General features: G+C 42.3%; 1 protein-coding gene across 5 annotated transcripts in view; it reads right to left on the bottom strand.

Annotated features, from left to right (window-relative positions):
• The window catches only part of CAMSAP1 (calmodulin regulated spectrin associated protein 1), a 41,980-nt gene extending 17,902 nt beyond the window's left edge, over positions 1 to 24,078 (bottom strand). For 2 of the 5 annotated variants that reach the window (XM_061603752.1, XM_061603755.1), the window contains exons 1-6: positions 23,447 to 24,077; positions 21,095 to 21,257; positions 5,651 to 5,913; positions 5,304 to 5,465; positions 4,347 to 4,427; positions 349 to 490 (exon numbers count right to left, since the gene is read on the bottom strand). In XM_061603752.1, the coding sequence (XP_061459736.1) occupies positions 349 to 490; positions 4,347 to 4,427; positions 5,304 to 5,465; positions 5,651 to 5,913; positions 21,095 to 21,257 (811 nt within the window). In that variant the 5' untranslated portion in view covers positions 23,447 to 24,077. Of the gene's footprint in view, positions 1 to 348; positions 491 to 4,346; positions 4,428 to 5,303; positions 5,466 to 5,650; positions 5,914 to 21,094; positions 21,258 to 23,446 lie in introns of all 5 variants that reach the window. The other 3 variants (XM_061603754.1, XM_061603753.1, XM_061603756.1) reach the window with 3 other exon arrangements.
• Positions 24,079 to 25,799: the final 1,721 nt, after the last annotated feature.

The raw sequence follows: 25,799 nt of genomic DNA, 5'->3' as shown, positions 1-25,799 counted from the left end.
TTGGCAGAGCCTGAGACGAATTGACTCGAAACGGCCAGATACAGGAGGGAGAAGCCACAAAAGGCTCCTGGGGAGAACTTGGGCAAACTCTATATTTTAACTGGAAAAGTTGGGGGTCGTCTTATACGCCCAGTCGTCTTATACGCTGGAATATACGGTACTTAAGTATCACCCACTACAAGCAATGGGATTAAAAATGACTGGCTTTGGCTGGATCACACCCCTGAAGAGGATTAAGTTGTGATGGATGCCACAATTAGGTATGTGCAAACCTATTTGGGTATATTCATAGCATTTTTGTCAGACTGTGTTTAAAACTATGTCTCTTAGAATTGTTGATCAACGTACCATCTAGTTTCATTTGCTCAGGACAATAATAATGTATCACGGCCAGTAAAGCAGCCCCATCACTGCAGTCCTTCATCAGATCTTCAAGTAACGGGAAAAACGGTAACTGTCTACTTGAAAGGTGATCTCGGCGATAACGTACCTGATAGACAAAGGCAGAGTTTGTCACTGTAGCAAAGCCACTTGTCATAATTAGTAGTAATATGCTATAATTGCCATTCCTTAGCTTGTTACTTCTCATAATTGATCACCGATGTTGTGATCTGGTATTCTGTGTTATAAACAGACTATATAGCTACAGAACCAATTCCTTGTACCATTTGGTTAAACTGTGCATTCACATCTAGTTAGAATATACTTCATTTGAAATAGCACCTACCAGCCTGCTAATCTAGAAGCCATTTTAACAATAATAGCCTCTCTCACCAACCCGAGCAAATAACCTTCTAAGAAAATACAGAAATCTTTACCTAGAAAATTAGCACAGCAAATATTAACACAAAGTTTTGTCGTTTGAATTACAAATAAATCCAACCTGAAAAACAATTAGTACTTGCATTACAAGGCTCTATTTGTTGGTCTCCCTTCCACTACTAACATGTACTAACTTTATGTAATTAGCTGAAAGCATAATCATATATCTGCTCTTTGATACTGCTATGCTCCAAATCAATAACTGCTCCAGCTCACAACCTCTGACAACATATCAAGCATAGTCTGCCAGCAATTAAACTTGCAAGTAATTTTGCTAAGCGGAAGTAGCACCTCAGTAAGTCCACTTCAGTAGAAAGGATTTAAATACATTAAAGCCTGTTTACTGCATAATATAGCATAACACAGATGCAACTGAAGGTTTTACCAGTCTAGCAAAGACATTTTCACTTGTTGCACTACAATCCTAATATATGAGTTTGTACTGAGACCATATCAGCCTGAAGAATCTCACATTAAACCGCATTTGATTAAATACCTAGTATAGTTCTATACTATTACACATTTTACGCATTTTCTTTACTATTTTTATCCAAACTATATCACAGAAGATTGCCAGCTAGCTACTTAAGGCTATATCTAAGAATGAAACGTGTATATATTTGAAGAAAGCACAGGCTGAGAAATTATTTCTGCAAACAAATTTTACTTGGTTACAAGTTCCAAAGACAGAAAAAAAGCAATTCAACAAAATTAGTTTAAGTTATTGAGTTTGATTTAGTTTAAAGTTTCCGCTGCATGAGAAAAGATGAATTAAAAGAGATGTTTTGTAAACCCAAGATGCAGGTTGCTTTTCCTCCAGCCTGAAGCTCTCCATAAATATGTAATGCAACGTGAACCATACTGTACCACACAAGCATATTTCACTGGTTCCAGCATGCAGTGGGATAGGGCATGCATCAGATCAGGCTTACGCAAAAAAAAAAAAAAACAACCCAGAGAGATACAAGATGGAAATCAGATTCATGTAATGAAAGTTAAAAATGTTAACACCCATTAAGTTCCGAATATGATTATTCAAATCAAGCAGATTACTATATAAGGTGATCTGGTTAGTTTAAAGTGTATTCCCTGCCCTTATCTGCTTATTCCCCACTGCTGTAGCAACAACTCAATAACTCAAAACAGACTACCAAAATATATTTCAAAACCAAGGTTTTCAGTTTAATATCCAACATTAACTTCATACTAGAAGCTGAATCCTATCTAATTTTAGCAACTGTTACAAGCTAAAGAATTCTGCCCTGATCTGAAGACTTGCTGGACTAACCAAAAAGTGCTTAGGGTGGGGTCTGCTGCAATGACAACAATGGCCTAAAGATGTGGGCAATGTTATACTAGTATTGCAGAAGCACATTCATGCAACCCGAATGTGATCAGGGCATTTGCTACAATCCTGAACATGTTAGTGCATTCAAGAGATTCCCTAAAAATCAACATTATTTACGAGTATGAACATGGCTTCAGGACTGCAGCAATATTTACAGAATGCAAGACCCACTAAACAGCTAGTTTGTTCTTAATTACTATTTCAATCATCACTGTCAGAAGAGACCAAAGCAACATTTGATGTAGCTTAGTATTCCATCACTGACACTGCCCAAAACCAGACACTCCTGGGCATTTTAAGCTATCTGCATGTGGAAATTCAGAGCCTTTCCTTAGCTGAGTAATTAGATCATTACAGCAACAAATGCAGGCTCTACTATGCCTTTGGAGATAAACTAGAAGGCACTGCATTGAAATGCCTTCATCATGCACATTTATATATTCATGATGGAGTTGCATGAGAAAAAAGAATGGGTGTGCATGTTTCTAGAATCAAAATGAGAATCCATCGTATTGACAGGAATGTGAAACAGAAAACAATGAAGATTTTTGTTTTGGCAGAGTGCTAAGCATTTATGCCTTTGAGACAAAATATTCTTAATAGAAATGCAATCAAGTGGCCATAACATACATGAGCACAAGAAATAAACTTTTCATATTAAACAAGCATTTTAACACCCTGCTTAAAGCCCAAATGTGGAAGTCAACCTAGCACCAAAATCCATTTTCAAAGAGATGCAAGCACCAAATTACTTTAAACTGACCAGTTTCACCTTAATACTGCAAAAATTGAGTTTTCTGAACAGCAGAATATACAAGCAGCAATCGATTGTACCAGATGTTTGACTGGGGTTTTCTCACTTTTCCATATCCAGATGTTAAATATCAAAAATTCTGCAATGCTGTATCGTGATGAGTATGCTGTATGTACAGTATGCAGAGTCATGTGATGGAATCTACATTTTCTTTCCTTTTTAATTAAAAAAGCCTTAAGCAGACAGAATATTGCAAGTTGTGGAAGCGGCATTTTAAATGGAAGCAAACATCAACAAAGAATGACTAAGAAGCCATGGTTTCGCAGATGGCAACTATCACATAGAATTAATTCACTTACAGGTACTAATTTCCAATACCATTTGGAAGGAGACTGCTCAGGAAGCAGGGAAGGGAATGTGGGAACAGGAGAGGAACGTCAGCAGAGCAAGTTATAAGCAATACTTAAATGTACCTAACCTGTAGACAGTTCCATATTGGGTATGTTTTTTATACAGAAGTAGCTAAAATACTTGGGAGGGCAATATCCTCAGGAAGAAATGCTAACACTAAATTAAGAAATCTCATAGGCAGTTGTATAAAAGCCTCTTTCTGCAATAAAGGATATCGACAGGTTTTTTGCTCAGTACCAGTGAACATCACTACAGCAGTATTTCATACTACTGTGTTCGGTGCAGTCTGGCCAAAAAGGTCCACAACCAATCAGACCAACTTTGAAGTCAATGGTATTCAAGGAAAAAAACTAATATTCTCAAGCAATGAAAGTGTAGTATTTCTCTACAATATTAGTGCATTGGAATAACTAAAGGGAGAAAAAGAGGGGCGAGAGTTACACACATTACACTGCAAATTCTTTCGAAGGCTTAGCACATGCTTTACTAGTACTTTGAATAGTTCCCAAATTTCTTCAAATCAATGTGTACTGACCCTGAAAGATCTTCAGAATAAATGCAGAAAGCCGTATAGAATTCTAATACTTAAGACTAACATTTGGGGAGGAAATGGTAAAACAAGATATACCATTGACATTTTAACATGTTAAGTAAAATGCAGAGTAGACACAAATTCTAAATCCAAAGAGCAGAGTAGCCTCCAACTACACAGTCTTCTCCATTGTCCTTGAAGTCGAGGCACATCTGTGCATACATGGGAGAAGCATGAGCATTTGGAAGCTTCAGACACACAGACCTGCAGTACCAGGAAGAATGCAGGAAAAGAAAGCCAGAAGTGTTATGCACGGTACAGAATAATATGCAGAGGAAGCTCAAGACAGCATTGCGAATCCTGCAATCCTAAGAGCATTTGCTTGGAAACAACCTCATCTGAAAAGTAATACAATCAGCTTCCAAGGAATAGCCATGTGAATAAATTAAAATTCACAATTCATCTAATAAGTCTTTTACCTTTTGATGACCTGGACTTTCCAGTAAATGCTGTTTTAGCTTCACCTCTTTTTCTATTATCTCTCTCATTTTTAGATTCACCTAAAAGTAGGGGGAAAAGGTAATTTTCACAATGGGTGCGCACTACTGTGTAAAGTAGCTGTGTGAGCTAAACTGTGTCTGAACGACGACCATTTTTTTTGGAGTCTTCATAAATGTGGCCTCCGATACTGGCTAATTTTATTATTCATGTTTCCCAAAATCATGCTGAGAAGCAAGGAAACCTTTTCCAGAGTATTAAACAATAAATACTGAGTGGACTTATGAGTGGATAGAGTGGTAGGAGAGTCAAGACAGACAAAAGGAAATACTTCCGCACACAGCACACAGCTAAACTATGGAATTTGTTGCCAAGGGATGTGGCAACGGCCATGAACTTACATGGCTTTCAAAGAAGATTAGCCTTATCCTCCATGAAGAATTTGCTGCCCTGGGCTCCTGCTGGGGAGGAAGGGCGGGATATAAATCAAATAATCAAATAAATAAATAAATTGGTTTATCAATGGCTATGTGCTACCATCAAGATAGCATGTCTGTGAATACTCGCTGCAGGTGAGCAACAGTGGGAGAGGGCTACTGCCTCCTTGTCCTGCTTGTGGGCTTCCTGGAGGGCCTGTGTTTGGCCACTGTGGGAAACATGAAGCTGGGCTAACTAGACAGACCTTTGGCCTGATCCAGTAGGGCTGCTCTTATGTTCTCATCATCAAAGAAAGAAAAAGCATTGTTTTATCAAATTATACTCTTTAATATAAGATATGCTTATTTTCATTACACACAAGTAGTCACTGTTTGGGCAAAAAATCTTAAAACATATTAATAGTGTAATGAGCACTTACTATCTTTTCCCAAAGGGAACTTTTTCAGTTGAGTTCAAATCCACTCACATCTAAAGGAGCTATTTCACACCATTATTTTTACCTTATTAATCCAGAATATCATCGCATCCTCTAGATCATAGGGCAATTCCTTTGAGGCGCTAAATGTAGAGAAACATTTGACACTGGCCACCACTTTCTCAATGCTGATCATTTCAACAGTGTAGGCCATCATGAGGGCATCAATCATTGCCATGTGAGGACTCTAAGAAACAAAGAAGAACATGTTTGATTCAAACATCTTTCAAGAAAATTGGGGATTTTTTTTAATGTTGGCTAAATCAAAGAATCTACAACGGAGGAAGTGAAGAGGTGAAGAGAGAGAGAAAACACAAGGGCAGAACAGGCACGATGGCAAAGAAAACTTAAGCTCCCTTTTCTTAAGCTAACCATTTTGATTGGCGCACAGCTGAGATCCAAGTCAGACACAGGAGTGTCATCGCTCTCCATGACGTAAATCCCTTTCCGAGACAGAGCCTGGATGACCGACTGGTGTCCCTGCAGAGCAGCCACCTGATCCCCTTTCAGAATAAGGCTGCAGACACGGCAGTAGAGCTCACTGGACAGCAGCAGCTTGATGACAGGTGGTTTAATATGTTCTTGTTCATACTGGTCTATATAAAATGGGTCTTTCAGTTCCTCTGGGATGTTATCTGAAACAAAGGAAGAACAAGCTCCAACAAGGGAATTCCGCTAAAAGCAATACAAATGCTTATTGAGAAGTGAAGCAAAAAAAAAAAAGTGCAATGCCAGACACAAAACTGATTTCTAGTGCTTAAAAACGTTTGAGGACAAGGATAAGCAACTTGCTTTAGTAGCCATAAAGAATCATTCCTTCTGACACATCCTTTCCTGTGACCTGCGGCCATCCAGCTCTATCATCCTCAGGTCTCCTGCTCCCTGAAATGTGTCTGCCCATTATGCCCAGAAATACCTCTCAGAGGTGCAACCACCTCCCTCACTTCCTTTAGCTCTCTCTTCGAGCCCAGGGCAGCAGACAGTTATAAGAGACTAAAATATTTTTAAAAAAATATTTTAAAAAGCATCTTAAAAAGAAACTCTCTTTAAAAACAATTACAATACAGATGCAGACTGGGATAAAGTATCTACTTAAAAGGCTTGTTAAAAAAGAAAAGTCTTCAGTAGGCGCCTAAAAGACAACGGACAGTGCCTGTCTAATATTTAAGGTAACTTAATGGTGTAGTGGTTAAGGTGTTGGACTATGACCTGGGAGACCAGGGTTTGAATCCCCACATAGCCATGAAGCTCATTGGGTGACCTTGGGCCAGTCACCATCTCTCAGCCTCAGAGAAAGGCAATGGTAAACCCCCTCTGAATACCGCTTACTATGAAAACCCTATTCATAGGGTCGCCATAAGTCAGAATTGACTTGCAGTCAATTTCCATTGTCAATGTCTAGAACAGCCTTTCCCAACTAGTGGGCCACCAGATGTTGTTGGACCACAATTCCCATCTTTCCTGACCATTGGCAATGCTGGCTGAGGCTGATGGGAGTTGTGGTCCAACAACATCTGGTGGCCCACTAGTTGGAAAGACTAGTCTAGAATGTACCATTCAAAAGATTAAAACCTTTTAAAATCAACATAGTGGTGGCTGGTGCCCACTGGGACTGGCATGGCAGAATGCATGGAGGCCAACAGTAGAGGGAATCAGAGCCAATGAAGCTGACAGGCAGTGCCACCCCCTGGACTAGCTATAAATAAGAAGGTGGGGGCTGGCTGAGAATGAGGTTGGTGGGACAGTGCTCCATGTGCCCTAATGGACCAGCCTCCACTGCTGGTAATGGCACCATAGATATTCACTGAACGTAATACCTATGCACTCCAGAGAGCTTCAGCATGCATTCATCCCATTTAAATTAACATAATAAAGGATGCTTCCAGACAGGAGCTTAATTTGCAACACAGTTGTTGAAACATTTTGCAACACAGTTGTTGAAACATCGCAAACAGGTTGTTGGCAACAAGAGTTTTTTTACTTATTGGATTTCCCTGGAAGGGGTAAATCCAGATTAAAAGAGGGGGGAATGTGGGCCAATATTTTGATGCTAACAGTGTTTTGGGGAGGCTAGAAAAAACTTGCATGCATGAGGAGCATCAATTCCACAATAAACAACCATCTAGAAGCGCCCGCTGGCTGCAGTCCTAAACGTACTTACTTGGAAGGAAATCCTATTGAACTGAGTGAAACTTACTTCCAAACACAGACATGAAGTTTAATGTTCATCATTTAACTCACCAATTTCAATGGGACTTACACATACTTAATCAGGTGCTGGATTTGCCCAGCTTGATTCAGTACAAAGGAAAAAAAACTTCATAGCTACACAGTGTGGTGTAGTGGTTAAGGCAGCCTTTCCCAACCAGTGTGCCTCCAGATGTTGTTGGACCACAACTCCCATCAGCCTCAGCCAGTATTGCCAATGGTCAGGGAAGATGGGAATTGTGGTCCAACAACATCTGGAGGCACACTGTTTGGGAAAGGCTGGGTTAAGGTGTTGGACTACAACCTGGGAGACCAGGGTTCGAATCCCCACATAACCATGAAGCTCACTGGGTGACCTTGGGCCAGTCACTGCCTCTCAGCCTCATGAAAACCCTATTCATAGGGTCGCCATAAGTTGGAATCGACTTGAAGACAGTACACACACACACAATTTAAGGTAAATCATCAGATTGCATTTCTGGCAAAGGGCTAGTAGTAGATTCACCCAGTCTGTTAGCCCATTTAATTTGTTAACACATTCAACTTGGTCAGGAAAGACAAGACAAACTGATGACAGCAGCCCTAAACCACTTAGAAAATCTTTGATATATTTTATTTCTATCATACACTAATCTTCAAGGCACCATATGCATAGGCATCTTTATTTCTTGTTAGGCCATGCTATATGTTCATAGGCCAGATGCTGGTAATTAAGTGACCAGCAGAAACTGACCCTCCAAAGCTTAAGGAACCAGTTACTACCATCAAAGAGTGGAAGCCAATGCAGTATCACCCACAGATTTGTATCATGGTATTTTTACCATTCTGAAAGACTATCGATCAGCATAGGCAAGATTACTATGAGACAGAAGGCATTAATCTATCATTTGAAAAAAATGCATCCTACTGCTGGAAAACGCATAGAAATAAATTTCTAAAATGATGAAGCAGTTGGCCCATCTTCCTTACGAAGAAAAGCAAAAACATTTGGGACTTATCAGTTTATGAAATATGATTAAAGGGGGCATGTTAGATTTTATGAACCAATAGAGTGGACAGATACTTTTTCCACCTTCTCTGATTACTAGAGCCCAAGTGATTGGTATGGAATTCCATTATTTAATCTTACTACATTTTTTTAATCTGTCTTGAGCCTAACACCATAGATTTTGAAAAGGAATTAAGACCCATCCTGTATTAATGTAACAGCTATGACAATTGAGCAAAATCTCCATGTACAGAGGCATGAATACCCTACCCCTCAGAAGACCAATTGTTGGGGACAAGCTTGAAAGAACTGCTGCCTTCATGGCTGCAGGCCCACTAGGTGCTTCAAAAGTAGCCAGAGCATTTTTTTCTGGCTGCATTTTGAAATGACTCTGCCCACGACTGGACACATTTCCCTTCTCTGCTGCTGGTTAGGACTGCTCACAGCAAAGCGCTGGGCCAATCACTGTGTCTATTTGAGCCTATAGCAAAGTGTTTTCATTGGCCGCACCTGAAATGACAACAGGGCTGATGGCCAGTCAGTTTTGAAATCTGTGTGAAGCTGACTTCAAGGTGAAACACACTACTGACATCTGAGGTTTGGAGTAAAAGGGAGCTGAGTTTTACTAGCGTCGTGCATTCCCGTGTTCAGAAAACAGGTGGAGGTGCACTGAAGCCAGCACAACCGCAAGTATGTCTCTACCCCATGTCTTGCTCGTGGCCTCCCAGAAGCATCTGACTGGCCAATATTGATTGAACACAGGATTTTGGACCTTCCATCTGATCCAGCAGGACTCTTCTGTTCTCATGGTTCCGCTGTTGAATAAGTAGGAAAGCTTTCTGCCTCGAAAGCTCACACATGTGAGGCAAGGCTTACAACACAGAACTTTGTTGAGTGACACTGGAAAAATATTTGGGGCAACGTTCATAACTATGTTTAGATTAAGCACCCTGGACAGTTCAGAGAAATCACACAATTTGTCCCCAAGTACCAAAAAGTTACCCTTCATCTCTAAGCTTTCTCTACATCAGGAGCTGATTTCAAAGGCCTTCTGGAAATGACCAGACCTCTTGTCATGAACAGTCTGCTCTTTTCCCAGCAGCCTGCTGTGCAGAGAGGGAGAGAGAGGTCACAGAAAGGGAGAGAATGGGATGGCCCATTCCACATTTTGACTCTGTCCCTGCCCACTGGAAACATGCAATCCCTGAGAGGCTACCCCCAAGAGAATGCGGCCCTTGACAGGGGAAAAAAAGTTGCTTTACACAATTGCTCATTATGGATATAACCCACCACACTCCAGCCCTTAAACTTGGTTCTCTTTCCCAGACCTCTCATACTTTGCAGGACAGCTACATTTTGCTATTATTAATGAACATCATCATCACTACCTGTCATTGCTCCAAAAGGAGCCCACAGCAACACACAATACAATTACAATTCATTACTATAAATTAAAACAAGTTAAAAACACTAACTAAAAAAATCACCAACTACAGCAGTTGAGGAATATTGGGTAAATAACAATCACCCTTCTTCAAAGGCCTGGATAAATAAATGCATCTTCAAAAGATGCTGAAATACCAGGAGTATGTGGGACAAATGGTGTCCTTTAGGGAGGGAAATGCATAAACATTGAGAAGCTGCCATGCCTTCTGGCAGGACCACAACCAGGCCTCCTTCACAGATCTCAAGGTGCAAGTCAGTTAGTAATGGAGGACTTATTCCGACTTATGGCGACCCTATGAATAGGGTTTTCATGGTAAGCGGCATTCAGAGGTGGTTTACCATTGCCTTCCTCTGAGGCTGAGAGGCAGTGACTGGCCCAAGGTCACCCAGTGAGCTTCATGGCTGTGTGGGGATTTGAACCCGGGTCTCCCAGGTTGTAGTCCAACACTAACCACTAAGCCACACTGGCTCTCTAGTAATGGAGGAGGTACTCCTTTAAGTACTTGAGCTTCAACCCATTTTGGGCAGTGGTGGATAACTTTTCCCAGATCAAGGTCCACACTCCCTACTAGGCAACTTTCCGAGGGCCACATGCCAATAGTGAGCAGTGCCAGAAGCAAAAATGGGCAGAACAATTAATGAAAATTTTACCTTTGTACAGTAGGCTAGTTTCTACACACCCCTCTCTCTATCTTCCATCCAGACTAGCAAGAGGCATCATCAGAGTTCAAGGACACATTTCAGCAAGGCAAAAATGCTCAAAGAGGGTGCACGTAGTGCCAGTGAGGGATGTCATCTGGAGAGAAGGGGTATAGCCTGGAGACAGTCCCAAGGGCCAGATAGAGAGCCTGGAGGAGTGCATCTGGCCCCCTGGCCCAAGGTTCACTCTTGGTTTAGGGCTTTAAGCATCAAGATGATTACAACAGAATGGGTCCAGTAGCTCTGAGCAGTCAGTGCAGTGCTTTAATATGTGCTATGGCATCCCACATAGCTGTACCGCTCAACAGCCACACAGCCATTTTCTGTACTAACTGCAGTTTTCAAGGGCAGCCCCATGCAGAGCACACTGCAGCAATCTAATCATGAAATTACCTTGGTGTGGATTACTGAAACCAAGCTCTCTCTCCAGGAATGGCTACAGCTGGCAAACTGGCTAGAATTGGAGACAGGCACTAACATGGAAGCCAGTATTCCCTGGTGACAACATTGATACAGACATACCCCCAGACTACATACTTGCTCCTTAAGGGGAAAGCAACCCCATCAAAGACCGGCCAACTCCCTAATGCCCAGACATGAGAACCACCTAACAGCAATATCACCACCTTGTTGGGACTCAGTGTTTGCTTGTTGGCCCTCATCTACCCATCATTGCCCCCAGATACCGGCCAGCACCTGTACTTTCCTCCAGATTCAGATGGAATGGAGAGACAGAGCCGAGTGACATCAGCATACTGATGACACTTTGCTCCAAATCCCCAGATGATTCCTCCCAGCAGTTTCATAGAAATCATGGGAGATAGTAAGAAACCCTGTAGGACCCCACAACATGTGCCATGGGGCTGAGCAGAAATATTCCAATGCTACTTTCCGGCAATAGTCCCAGAGAAAGAAGGAACTACTGTAAAATGGTGTCCCCAACCCCCAACCTACAGAGCCACTCTAAAAGCACACAATTGTCAACGGTATTGAAAGCCGCCAAGAGGTCTAGAAGAATCAGTAAAACTTCCCTGTCTCTGTTCTGATAAAGGTCATCAATCTGAGTGACCAAGGCTGTTTCAGTGCCACAACCAGGCCCAAAACCAGACTGAACTGGGTTCAGATAATCTACTTCATTTAGGCACATCCGCCACCTTGCCCAAAAACAAGATATTCACAACTGAGCGGTAGCTGTCAAACACTTCCTGGTTCTGGGAAGGCCTCTTAAGGGAGGACTGCACCACTGCCTCTTTCAAAGCTGCAGGCGTTACTTCCTCCCACAATGAGCATCCAGCCAATCCCTCTTGTTTAGCTTTTATAAACCATGATGAACAAAGATCCAGAGGATATGTGGTCAGCCGTTCAACTTTCCAGGCCACATCATCAGGCTGCAAAAACTCAATCTACACAACAGGGCAGAGATTTCGGCAGAAGTGCTCAACTTCATCTCACTACAAAGCCCCTGCTCCAAACTTCCTCTCACCCATTCAGCTCCGCACTCAATTACATAAAGTAGTTCAGCATTCCACTGATTCTGGAAATGCTGGGACCGATCTGGCTGACCTGGGCTTTGGTATGAATTCAGCAGCTTTTTTCCCCCTAGCACTACTGCTAAGGGTCTCTGCTTGTCATTTCAGAGCACACATTCCAAAATGTACTGCTTGTCTTCCAACAGCCATAGGTTACTTTGAGAATGCTAGCACTCATGCATGACCTTCTGAAGATGCATGCATGTGCATCCCAACCATCCCTTGAGGGTCACAGCCCAAGTGTAAAATCCTGGACTTTTCCCAGAATACCAAATTCTAAGTATACATACTTCATATACATTATCATTCCCCATCAGGGGAATGAAATAGCATCACCAACCAGATGGATTATGGCCTAGAGCAGCGGTGTCCAACACTTTTTTCATACCTGTCATTAACATTTCACCACATGACAAAAAAAAACTCCTTTTTTTGAGAGTGGAAAACACAATAATGTTTTGAATTATTTACTGATAGAATTAGTAAGAAATCTGAAATATCTTTTCATTAAGTAGTGCATAAAATCAGACATAAAATCAGTTAGACTTCATCTCAACTCTGCCTTCAAATGTTCATTCAATATCTGTGATCAATATTTTGATTTCACAATTTTTACAGCAGAAAGTTGATTCGCATAGCCACGTTGAACCAAACATTGAAAACAGTTTAGAACTGCGAACTCATTTCAATTTGAAATATGAGTGCACTTTGTAACAACTGAATCATCTTTCAAATGTTTAGTGCTTTGAAGTAGAATTACATCTGTCTCGAAAAGGAGTCTCTCCAAAGAAAGAAGTCTCACAAGCTCTTGAGATAGCTGAGGACTGTAGATGTCAAACTGCATTTTTCATTGTATAAGACCTAAGGACAAATCTGTGATTGTTAAGGGTGGAGGATGGACACTTTTTCAAACTGGTACATGTATAAAATAAAAGAATTTTATTTTAAAAATTATTTTTTAAAAAATAGGTGGTAGAAGTAAGGCACCAATTCACCACAGGTCAATAGCCATTTGCCACATGTGGTGAGGGGCTACTATGTTGGACACCAGGGCCCTAGAGAGTCACAATGAAATAGGAAAGAATTACTATATGCTCCCATCATCTTCTGGAGCACCCAGACTAAGCAAGTGTGCTTCTGGATGGAGGTAAGGTATCTCGGCAAATCAGAGAGATTGAGCGCTGCTGACTGAGATGTCAGAGTGGGGCCTAGCAGGATCTATGGGGCTGGCATAATCCACAACTTATAATGTAGAAAATTTCTGAGCTACCACATACCTGTTTCTGAAGGCATCACTCCTTCCAGTCTAGCAATATGAGGCTCAATCAAGAATAGGGAAAGCCGCAGCCAGAAACTCTTTATACATTTTCTCCTCCCTCTCAATCATATTATTTTGGTTATGAGCTTCCCAAGAATAAGTATAATGTAAAAGCACCAATGAGTTACATAACTGGCAACTGCTAAAGCTATTAATTATAGCTAAGCCGCACCAATACGTCTTAGTTTTATCAGATTCCCTTGACAGTTTATTAAGCAAACTGCACTATACCAATTAAGCAGTAAAATATCCATACTATTCCTAAAAGAAGTTGCAATTTTAGTTTTTACAAATTCTAGTCATGATATGATACCTAAATATGTATTTTCAATTGTCTTTTACTCAATCCTATCAACAGATTTCAGAAGTATTTTCAATGTCAACAAAGATCTGTAACATTTTCAAAACTATCTAGTTGTTTGATAAACAATTAAAATAAACCTATAGCGTAGTCTGAAAGAGATGGGAAGCATATAAGTAGTATCACTAGAAGTTTTTCTGTGTGGTGACACTTAGTTTGTCCAGATTAAGCCACAACACCAGGTACAAGGATTGCAAAAGAGACCATAATACCTGGCTGCTTAGCTCAATAGCTGACTGTTTACTATTACTGTATTTTTATTGTGTTTTATTGTCAGACTGATTGTAATTGGCTTTATGCACAATTGCACAATGTTTTAAATTGTGATACAGTGTAATGTTTGATTACATTTTAGCTTCCTACAAAACCTGACATCAGGCAGCAAGAAGGCACACAAATATTTAAACACTAACAATGCAATCCTGACCATTTCTATTGAGAAGTAAGTCCTACTGACTTCAATTACCCGGGGGTAAGTCCCACTGGAGTTAGGATTGCAGCCCAACACAGTTTTCCATGCAACAGAAACAATATAAATGTACTAACACAGTGGTTCCCAACTTTTTTGGTATGGCGACCCACAAGACCAAATTTATTGATATGATGATCCATCAATTTATTGTTGCATGAGTTTTGGACCTTAGGCCTTCTGACACCAGCAGACACATCCAGTCACAAGTATCAACACAGCACTATAACAGGGCAATAAAGCAAAAAGTTGTTAAGAGGTATTCATCATACCAGTTAACGATTACAAGCCATGATTATTTGGGGTTTACTTATAAAGCCTACAACCCACTTGCTGGTCAAACCCACAGGTTGAGAAAATCTGTGCTAACAGATTATTTTAAGACTTACACAGAATTCAAGAGCAGCCTTTTTGTAAAAAACCAAACACAGTACTACACAGAGCCGAGGGGGTGGGGCAAGAAACAGAACTACTAGGAGCTAGCATAAAGCTTTAGCAGTGGAATGAAAAGTCACTTGAGCTTTATAAAGCCCTGGTCTAAGAGATTAACCTATCTAGTCCACATTATACATTATTTACATGGTGAAGCTACCACCTCATTTTACCACATTAGTAAAGGAAATGAGCCTCAGGAAGTCACTTGATTTTCTTCCAATAAACTTGAAGGTAGCTTCCATTTTTACAACTTTACTTCTGAAACTGTGAGATGTTGGCGCATTTTAAACTTTTTAGTTTGTTGTTTTATTTTAAAATTTATTTTAATTATTTGTGTTTAAACTGTTTTATTGATGTTTTATTTAATGTCTTTTGTAAACCACTTAAGAGGTTGTTTACAATCAAGCAGTATATAAATTTTGTTAAATAAATAAAATAAATATATAATCGGGAAGTCTTCACATCTCTAGAATCTAACTGAACTACCAAGCATTGGTCGCTATCTTCCCTTGAATTACAAACAAACAGCACGGAAGTGTTTCACACAGGAACAAGTCCAACAGCAAGTGCAAACAGGTTGCTTCCAAATACAGACATCTTTTTCTCATTGCACAATTATATGAAAAGTTACTACACTGTTCAAGGTCAGTACAGACATTTAGGGTTGCTCCTTAGTTGGTCCTCATCTCATGCTCATTGGAGATAATGTGATATAATGGTTATGAGGATATGGGTTGGCCTTAGGCAAACCTTGGCTATCACCTTTTATATTGAGAACAATACCGGCCAACCTCAAAGAATCATTGTAAAATTACAGAGTTGTGTACATAAAGCACTCTGACCACAAAGGAGAAATGTCTTGACAATACGCCCTGACATCTCAAAGCTCAAGGCATATCAAATGCGTGTAAAATGCAGAACAATAGGATGAGCATGCTGGCTAAGTCACAAAACAGGGCTCTTAATCATATCTATTGAAAGACAGTAGATGAATACCACAAGATCACCATTTAAATTCAATTAATTTTCAGCCTGGAAGAGTCTATTCTGCAGTTTTCAGGCCTCAACAGAGCACATTTTATCTTCATTCTAATTCTTTATTGCTACTATCAACATTTAAAACTTGATAAACATTTAAAGTGAAGTGTTATTAGATCCAACTGTATGTTTGAGCAGATCCCAGAAAACCATTCCGAGTCCCCTCTCCCCTTAGAAAGACAGCAAAGTAAGTTAATTTGTATCCCAGATTAACTCACCTTTCATTTTTAATATAAGTAGAATAATCCAATTTGTACAAAATAAAGATCAAAATAACCTACACATCACAATTTCTAGAAAACCAAACTATCCTCTTGTGCTATCCCAACATATGTTTATTGTATCCTTGTTTGTATGCCGGCATTCACCAATACTGCAAACCCCCCTTCTTTTCTAGCGTTGTATATACTTTTAACTTTTTTAAATTGGCCAATAAACGGAAGCTTAATCCAGACAAGATTGTTGGTGGGTAAGTTCTCTGACCAGCTGACTGATGTGTGACCTGCTCTAGATGGGACTGCATGTTGGCCACTCAGGAGCAGATTCATAGTTTGTGGGTTCTCCTGCACCCACTGCTGTCACTTGAGGCATGGGTGGCATCAATGGTGCAGAATACCTTCCAGCAGCTTAGGCTGGTGGCCCAACTGCGACTCTATTTGGACAGAGATAACTTAGTTATAGTAATCTATGCTCTGGTAACAAAAAAACTGGACTGTTTCAGTGCACTTCATATGGGGCTGCCCTTGAGAACTGTTCAGAAGCTTTAATTAGTGCAGAACGCAGCTGCCTGGCTATTGACAGGTTCAAGACAAACAAATCATGTAACACCTATTCTGTTCCAATTATACTGGCTGGCTGTATGCCTCCAAGGCCAATTCAAAGACCTATGTAGCTCTTGACAGCTCAGGACCCCAATATCTTCTTGAATGCCTCTTCCAGTGTGAATATACCCGGACCCTGGGATCCTCTTCTGAAGCCCTTTTCCAGGTCCCTGCTCTGAGGGTCAGAGGGTGGCAACAATGGAGAGGGGGCCTTTTCAGTTGTGGCTTCCTGTCTGTGGAATACTCTGCCCAGGGAGATCTGCCTGGACCCTTCCTTGACATCTTTTTGGAGCCAGGAAAAGCTTTCTCTTTTTTCCCTGGCTTTTCACAGATTAAGATAATGTTATTTTGTTGCTAGGGTGCTGCCAAAGCTTCCTGTGGCTGCTAAAGGGGTTGTTTTGTTATGTTTTTATAGTATATAGTGTATTTATATTTATGATTTAAATGTATTGTAAGTCGCCTGGAGACTTTCAGGTAACAAACAACAAGTCTAATAAATAACAACAGACCACATGTCAACCTGCAAGCTAAGGCCCAAAAGATCTGGTTCAATTATGAAGTTCCAATCTAAAGCGATTCATACCCCAACTCCAATCTCCAGACGCTTCTACTCTCATTTTTCTAAGTAACCAGCTAGGACAACTCAGACAAATACTGCAAGTCTATATGCTTAGTGTGAGTAATTTTATAATCTCTATGGGACTTCTGAGCAAACATGCATACAATTGTGCTGTAATTCTGTTTTAAAATAATTTATCCTTAAGTTATACTTGTAATAAATATTGTATAAGAAACATCACCAGCTGAGACAGAGGCAGCCAATGTGGGCTCTCAATAAATTGTTTAACTCAAAAATCACATCATCCCTGACCACAGGCTGGGGCTGATGGGAACTGGAGTCTATCAATGACTTGAAGGTACCAGGTTGGCTACTCATGCGCTAACAGATGCTTACATTGTAACAGTGATCAGAAATCTTCCAGCAGGTTTAAAAAAAAAATGAAGCCAAAATGTCATTAAGATGAAAAAATATGCAACATAACAGTTAAGAGCGATCAAGTAAATGTTTAATCATTTTGTCATAGCTAGATAAACATGGATGTTGTATTTATTATTGGTTTTTTGCAGGAAATAGAAATAGGTCCACACCAGTAATACACCACACCATTCTGTGGTGGGCCTCTGCTTATTTTATTATTTCTTTTAAAATTTGTAACCTACCAAACATGGCTCCAGCAGCCCTTTTAAGTATTTTCTCATGCAATTATTCCCATTTACGCTACCATCCAGAGTATGGATGGAAAAAGTTGTACTGCACCAGTTCCAAAATCTATATCCCCAAAATAGCATCTCTTAGCTCCCCATCACTAGACTCACATTCCTCTTCCCAATGCAGAGGCCTGGAACACCTTTTCCTCTCTGGCAGTTGCTCTAAATTTAGCTAATTCAGCATACTACTATTTTGGATCCAAATGACAGTCCATCAAATGTATGTTATCTGACAGACAGGCATTAACATGCTCCACTGAACATATGGGGATCTTAAAGACACGCAGCTTTGGCCCAATAATCACCACTACAGAGAAACATGAAAGACATAGGTAGGCAACTGTCTTCGTTCCACTCTATCCTGAACACAGAGCTGGCCAGCTACACTACATGTGTACCAAACCAAAGCCCCATTTTAAAACAAAAGTTGAAATGGTGCATTGGGATGTTCTTTGTACGAGACATTAGAAAGAAGCACAGACTTGGAAAACCCTCAAGGGATTGTCAGCAGTCATCCGTTTCACTTGTCCAACTTTCTCCTTCCTCCTCTGCAATCACTTTCCCTAAGCAGGTCTACATTTCCTGCACTAGAAAGCACCACAAGGATGACATTCCTAAGCACGCAAAAGCATCGATATTTAAAACAGGAATAATGTTGGCCAGCATGACATCATTTAGACTAATTAAGTATTCCTCATGAAAGAAGCACAGACTAAGCATCATTCCTGTTCCACATCACACGCGCTCTTAGTTCTACATTCATATAGTACAAGCTCTAGCAAGTCTTTTTTTTTAAAAAAATGACAGAAGTCCCATATTTTCAATAAAACAGGTTAGCTCTAGTTGTAGTTTACAACAATGCATTTCAGGTGCTTTCAAGGAGTACAGCACAGCTCTGAGAGTGGGAAGCCCCACTCAGGGGGGGGGAGCCTGTTATATACCACCTACTGCAGTGAAAAGAGCCCTCTAAGGTGCCTTACAAAGTTATATATCTATCATGCAAAGCAGTATAAGCTATAATAGAAGAAAACCAATTAAAGCAATTTTACTCTATAAAACTCAAGCAGCAGCATTATCAAGATACAGCTCAATTTTATCTTCCATGGCCTGCAGAATGTTTTTAATTTTTATTTTTTTTACAGTTTAACTGAAAGCTTCAGCAGAACAGACCCCTCTTAAGGTGTTCCACAGGGAAGGCACCACCAAAGAGAAGGCCCAGCTTCAAGGGAAAAAAGCAAATCTGGCTTCAGATACTCAAGGAATTGGAAGTCAGGCCTCTTTCGAAGATCATAGTACTACGTACGAGGGATGTTCCTAAAGGATGAGGCATTTGCCAAGACCTTTAGCACCGAACAAGGGTTACAGATTTCCACCTCCTCCCTTTCATACCCCTCATCAAGGGCTGCTGCCTCTTGCAACATTGAACAACTGTGCTCTCTAGGATAAGCAGAAACCCTGCCTTGCAAAATAGAGCAGATGAGACGAAGCATATACGAATTCCGATGAATATGCCTTCCATACAATTGACATGTTTGGCAAGTTTGTTATGAGAGTACTGCCTTGTTACCACTGAGTATTTTGAGAAGCAATTCAAGTAATTTAAGGACAGCAACATGTAGTTTATTTCTACAGTGATGGCTTCCCTCCCTCCCCCCTCCCTCCTGCCCAAATACTGGAAGGCTACTCATTTGTATTCAAAGATAAGACTAAAACTTAAAGTTATTAGCCTGCTTGTGGCAGATTTCATAGCAGTGGGAAGAATATGAAATTCAAGAATGTTAACCTAACCTCTATACATATTTACAGAATCAGTAGACATGTTCTGAATGGAGGAAAGAACAGCCATAAAATCAAACAAGTGATTCTAACATTGAGCTTGAAACCAAGTATAGACATACATCTAGAACTTGCCATCACATGCTACTGCCCAAGCCCAGTTCCTATGGAGGTTATAAACGTAAACACAGGCCATACAACTATTTTGCTCTTCACAAGGCAGACCAATTATTAAGCCATTACAATATTTTATATGGTAATTTTTGATCCAGCACAAACTATTCCAAGAGTCAAACAACAATAATGTACTATGGTAAACTATCATTTATTTCTACTGCTTATTGAAATTGCTGTATACTTTCATGAACAGAAAAAGTGATCAAAAAGCTTGGTCATAGCTCCTAATTTCACTGTACTGCATGCACAATATTCACAATTGCAGCCCTGGGCTCCTGCCGGGAGGAAGGTGGGCTATAAATCAAATAATAAATAAATAGTAAAAGCAAAAAGGTAATACTTCAGCTGAAAAACCAAAGCCATGTGATCACAGGAACACGCTGTATTATTTAGCACTACCACAGAACAACCTAATGTTAATCCATTAAGCATATGTTTGACATATGAGTTTGACAAATTAGAGTCCGATTAAGAGGGCTGTCTAACTTTCTACATGTTACATTTTGTTTCAGTTAAAAGCATAATACTGATCAGCAGCCAAGATTCTGGCTTGAATGACAAAACCAAGAACTCAAAATAGACAAGCAGAATCTGCTCAGCAGATCTCCTGTAATGCACACACAGACTGGCAATGGTGCTTCAGAAGACCCTAGAAAGGTTCCACTCTAGCACTTTCATATAAAACTGGCATTTAAAACAAAGTATTTTCTATTCATTCTATTCATAATATACAGAACACACGGTATACAAAGAAGTGGATGCCACCTCACTACTTGAATACAGGCACCTCCATTAAAAAATAGATGAGCGAAATATCTGCAGTCTACTATACAGAAGCCCCAAGATTCTTATTTTACCTCCAATCAATCATGCTCCATCAAAACATAGCAGCAAGGATTTATGTATTTGCCAAAATGCATCACACAATAAGGACTTGGGGGCCTTTAAGACCTTAGCCTTTGTAGGTGAATGTTCTGTGTGACAGAGCACTATTTGGTGAAACAAAAACAAGCACGCAGCAGGATTACATGCAGTTGCAACTGCAAACCATTCACAATGAGGAAAGGGGATGTATACTAACAAGGCGCCTAGCAAGCGCTTATTAATATCCTGGTATCTGAAAACATGGGAATAGGCAAGCCGGCAAATCGGTTTGACACACGATTGATATGTGAAAGACAGATCATTTCAAATCCATTTAGCAGTTGAGAGGGCAAGACAGGGTGGGGGGAAGCAAAGGGGAAGAGAGAGAAAAGAATAATCACTCAATGGGGATTTTTACCTCTTCCATAGGCTTTAGCACAGATCCACTGTAGGTTAGCAGCGATTTTTGCTCGAGCTGAATCATAGAGTTCCAAAGGAACAATCTCAGCTGCACTATCTGTTAAAGCATCCATTTTTCTTCTGGTGCTATCCCCACCAGCACAAACATCAGCATCCACCATCTGAAATAAAAATAAAAGAAACTGAGTCTAGCACTCATACACAATTTAGAATTGGTTCACATGTAATAACACCAAGCACAAATTCTGCAGTCTCAGAAGCACTAGATTGTTGTTGTTTAATTGCTAGGGTTTGGTCTGTGATTATATTAAATCTCAGCTTGAATTCTTTGCCTCTTCTAACATTCAGGTTATATAGATGTAGATCCAGAATAAGACAGACTTACAAGAAACAAGATAAAGCAATCTCAGCCACTCAAGGGGAAAGGGCACATATAATTCATACTCATCATTGTACACTTGCTCCAGACACTTCTCTCTTGTGTGTTAAGAGCCTAACAATACAGGCAGGTTATGAGCAGTAGTTTGCTGGAGGCGGAAACCTACTATCATTTGATTTCCCTAACAATGGAAAGGGGGTGGGGGTAAAGGTGGCACAGCAGGAAAAGAAGGCAGCAGAAGGCAGTAGGCCTGGGGTTTCCCATTTTTATAATGTCCTCATCTCTTCCTTTCATCCTACCCCTAAGAGGGATCAGCGGCTGGCTAAAATGAACAGAGGCCCCAAACACCCTGGAGAGAGCTGAACGCCCAAATCCTTTCCCCAACAATTGCATTACCACTTTTCACTGGCACACTCTGGCACATGCCAGGATCATGGTGGCAAAAGAAAGGTGTCTCAACCTACCTTTTCCCACCAGAGAGCTGCTCTCCAACAAAGACAACAAAGGACATCCCTTCAGCACCTTCTTCCTCATCCATTACATCTTCCTTTTTGCTGTCTCACTACGCTCTCTCTTTTCCAAATATCCTCCTAGCTTCCCTCAGTTGCTTTCTGGTCCTCCCCCACCCTGCCCAATAATTTTACATATCTGTACTAGCTGTGTTAAAACCCAGTCCTGACCTACACATCTTCCAACTGCCTTAGCCTCTCCCCAATACATTTCTGCACCTCCCTCAGTGGGCCCCATGCTTCTCCAATTCTTATTCCATACTCTCCTTTTCAACTGTTCCCCTCTAAAACAAGCAAACAAACTAACTCCTCCGATCCTTGCCTACTGTGAGCCCCCTCTCACACTAGACACTTCCTGACCCAAACCCTGGACCCTCACACACACCCCAAATCCCTGCCCCTCAACACCATTCAAACAATTCATTTCTATAACAAAACAAAACAGGGCTATAAACACAACACAATATGACATGAATGACGACCAAGATAATGACGTTACCATTAAATCCCCCACCCTCTCCTAGATTAAGGAGATTCCCACTCTCCACATAGTGCAGTCTTGGTCCCAATCTTTCCCCTCTCCCGATTCTCCAAATTCCTGCCCCTTAAAACCTCATACATGCCCAATCGTTGCCAAAACCTCCCCCACCTACACACCCATCTACAGTCCTTCCTCCAGTTTTCCTATAATTTCCTAACACGCACAATAAGCAGACACCCCACAGGCCCACCCATTCCCCCCATACACCCTCCTCTTGCCCCAATCACTCACCCTCAACTCCCTTTATCCTTGCCATTTAATGATCATCAGTAATCATAGCACACACGCGATCCTAATCCAGATCTCTCCCCTAAACTCCTTTACTATGTTCCCTTGATCTATTAGCTACATAGACATACACAGAAAACCAGATCCCTTCCTCCCAACTCTGGCCACTCATCCCCAGCCAACATCCTGCTGCTGCCCCAGTTCCTATCCCCCAAACTCCCATCAGTCACAACGACAATAAAATCCTGTTACTCTCCCCCACCACACACACAAAACCATCAGCCAAACCCTAGTCCAGGCATTCCCCACCCACCTCCCCTCCCCTCCCCAGTCCCAGACACCCCATAACTCTTATTCATCACACACATGCACAATATATCCAGAACCCCCCTCCTCCCCTCCCCTAATCCTGGCCCACCACTCACTTGCACGCCCCAATCCCTACCCCATAACGCCTGACAATCGCTCACACACAATAACACAGACCCCCCCTCGCACGCACACACGCGCCCCTCCCCCCAGGGTCCTTCAGCCCAAGATGTCAGACTTCCGCCCCCCCTTCATGTCCCTCACACAAACCGTCACGTCACTGTCCCCCACCCCATCCTAGGCTCTGACAGACCCAACCCTTCCAAATCTCCCCCCAACCAACTGCCGCCCCCCAACCAACTGCCGCACTTCTCCCCCCCTCACCTTTTCCTCCCCAAAGCCGCAGCTACCTCATCGCAACCTCCCCCCCGCCGCTTTTTCCTCCTCCTCCTCCTCCTCCCGCGTCGTCGTCGGAGCCCCCCGCCAGTCGGCCGCACCCAGGCCGGAGGCTGATTGGTGGCAGGGATGGGGAAGAGGAGGTGGGGCGAGATAGGCGAGGGTCCCCCGGCGGGCTAGGCAGGGCTGGCGGCCTCGCAGGGAATCGGGCTTAGCTTAGCTAGCTGAGGGGGCGGGGGGGGGGAGGACAGAAAGAGAAGCGCGCGCGCCCTCAGAGCCTGTAAGGCTCGAGCGCTTCGCAAACAGAACGAGAGGAGGAGAAAAGGGAGAGAGGGAGGGGAAAAATCGAGAGCACGCACGCGCAGTCTCTCCGTCTCGCGCTTTGCCGAGCGCGCGCCCGCGGGCCTGGGAAAGCGGGGAGGAGACTTTTCCTCTGCGTTCTATCAGCGAGTCACTTCGCGCCTCTCGCAGTCTCTCATGCGCGCGCGCCAAACTGAGGGGTGGGGGCACAGAGAGAGAGAGAGAGAGAGAGAGAGAGAGAGAGAGATCGCGCATGCGCGCGTTCTACAGTTAAGGGTCGCTTCGTTGGCCACCGCCAGCGCTTCTCTGTCAAGGCGTCTCGCGCCGGTTCTCTGCCATCAACAACGCATGCGTCGGGGGGGGGGATAAAAGGAGGGTGTCATTGCCTTGCGCCGCCGCCATCTCCTCCTCCGCGCCCTGCCTTAGCAACTGTCTCCTAGGGAATGAGATGACACTGGGAAAGCTTGGAGGGTGGAGGGAGGAAAGAGGCGGGGCTCAGTTCCTGCCCAGCGAATGAGGCTGCGCAGCGGTGTCTGAATGACACTCCCCGCTTTCAGCTTTGAAGTCTGCCCCTCCCTGAGGTAGGGTCTTGCCTGTAGGCTGCCTACTGTTAGTTTGTGATGGGGCAGCCAAGGGTTTCAACCAGGCTTTCCTTGGAGACCATGAGGTGTCACTCCTAAATACACTTACTAGAAAGGGTAAGTCCCGTTGCACACAGAGGGCCTGAACAACATGGATCGTGCTCTGCTATTGATGGATCGCCATCTGTGAAATGGGCATGATCATAATAATTGTAGTAGGTATAGGGCTTTTGTTTCGGAACGCTGATGTACAAATGCTGTCAAGCCGTAAAAGACAAGATAAGAATGAGAAACGATCTACGATGGATAAAGCTATCAGTGGCTGCTAGAGCTCCAATGGCTATGCCAGTTACCTGGAATTGCAAGTGGGGACAGCACAGTTGCACTCAGGTCTGCTAACGGATTAACTACAGCAGGGATGGAGAATGTGGGTTGTTTTTTTCCCAGCCAAGGGCAGCATTCCCTTCTGAGGAATCTTCCGTGGACCACATGCCAGTGATGGGCAGAGTAATGAATGTAAATTTTACCTTGGTGTAGTACACTTTATAAGCAAACTCGCATCCCCCTCTCTATCCTCCACACAGGCAAGCAAGAGGCATGATCAGAGTTCAAGAACATATTGCAGTTAGGCAAAAACACTCAAGAAGAGTACAAAGCAGGACCAGTGAGGGTGTGGCCTGGGGAGAGGGGTGTGGCTTAGGAGGGGGCGTGGCCCGGGAAAAATCCCAAGGGCCAGATAGACCTGGAGAGCCACTTTCGGCCCCCAGCCCTGAAGTTCCCCACCCTGCGTTAGAGGCAACCTTTTAGAATACATTAAAACATCTTTAATAGTTTAATCAGATTAACGCTGCATCCTTGCTAGTAACACACACAGTTATTGTTTACACAGGATCTGTTACATCCTGGGCCAACGCTTGTCACGGATTTATGACATGTCTTTTGTATCTTTGTTTCCTGGTGTATGGGCTACATTGTTGGACTAGGACCTAGAAGACAAGGGATCAAGTTCCCACTCAGCAATGAATCCCACTGGGTGACCTTGGGTCCGTTGCTGCCCCTCAGCCTAGCCTACCTCACAGGGTTGTTGTGAGGATAAAATGGAGAGGGGCAGAACCATGTACGCCACCTTGAGCTTCTTGGAGGGAAGGCGGGATTGGGGTGAAGTTGTCCAGGGTCTCAAGGGGTCTTAGACTCCTTACTTTTTTGGGAACAGGGTCTCTATGTCTCCTGCATCCTATGAGCCAATCAGCACGAAAGGGGAGTGTGTCAGCCACTGAGAAGAGACTTCTCACATGCTTCCTTGTCCTTTCCTGTTGATGGGAGCCAATCAGAGCGAAAGGATGTGAGTCAGCCGCTGAGAAGACCCTTTCATGCTTATTGGTCCCTAGAGAAATCTGCTGTTGCAGGAGAAGGCATGAACAAGGATCTCATTCTCAAGCTAGCAGCAAAAAGAAAAGAAA

Source organism: Rhineura floridana, chromosome 20 (genome assembly GCF_030035675.1).
Source record: "Rhineura floridana isolate rRhiFlo1 chromosome 20, rRhiFlo1.hap2, whole genome shotgun sequence".
Lineage (NCBI taxonomy): Eukaryota > Metazoa > Chordata > Lepidosauria > Squamata > Rhineuridae > Rhineura > Rhineura floridana.
The sequence above is the reverse complement of the archived record's forward strand: the minus strand, read 5'-3'. Positions and strand labels throughout refer to the sequence as shown.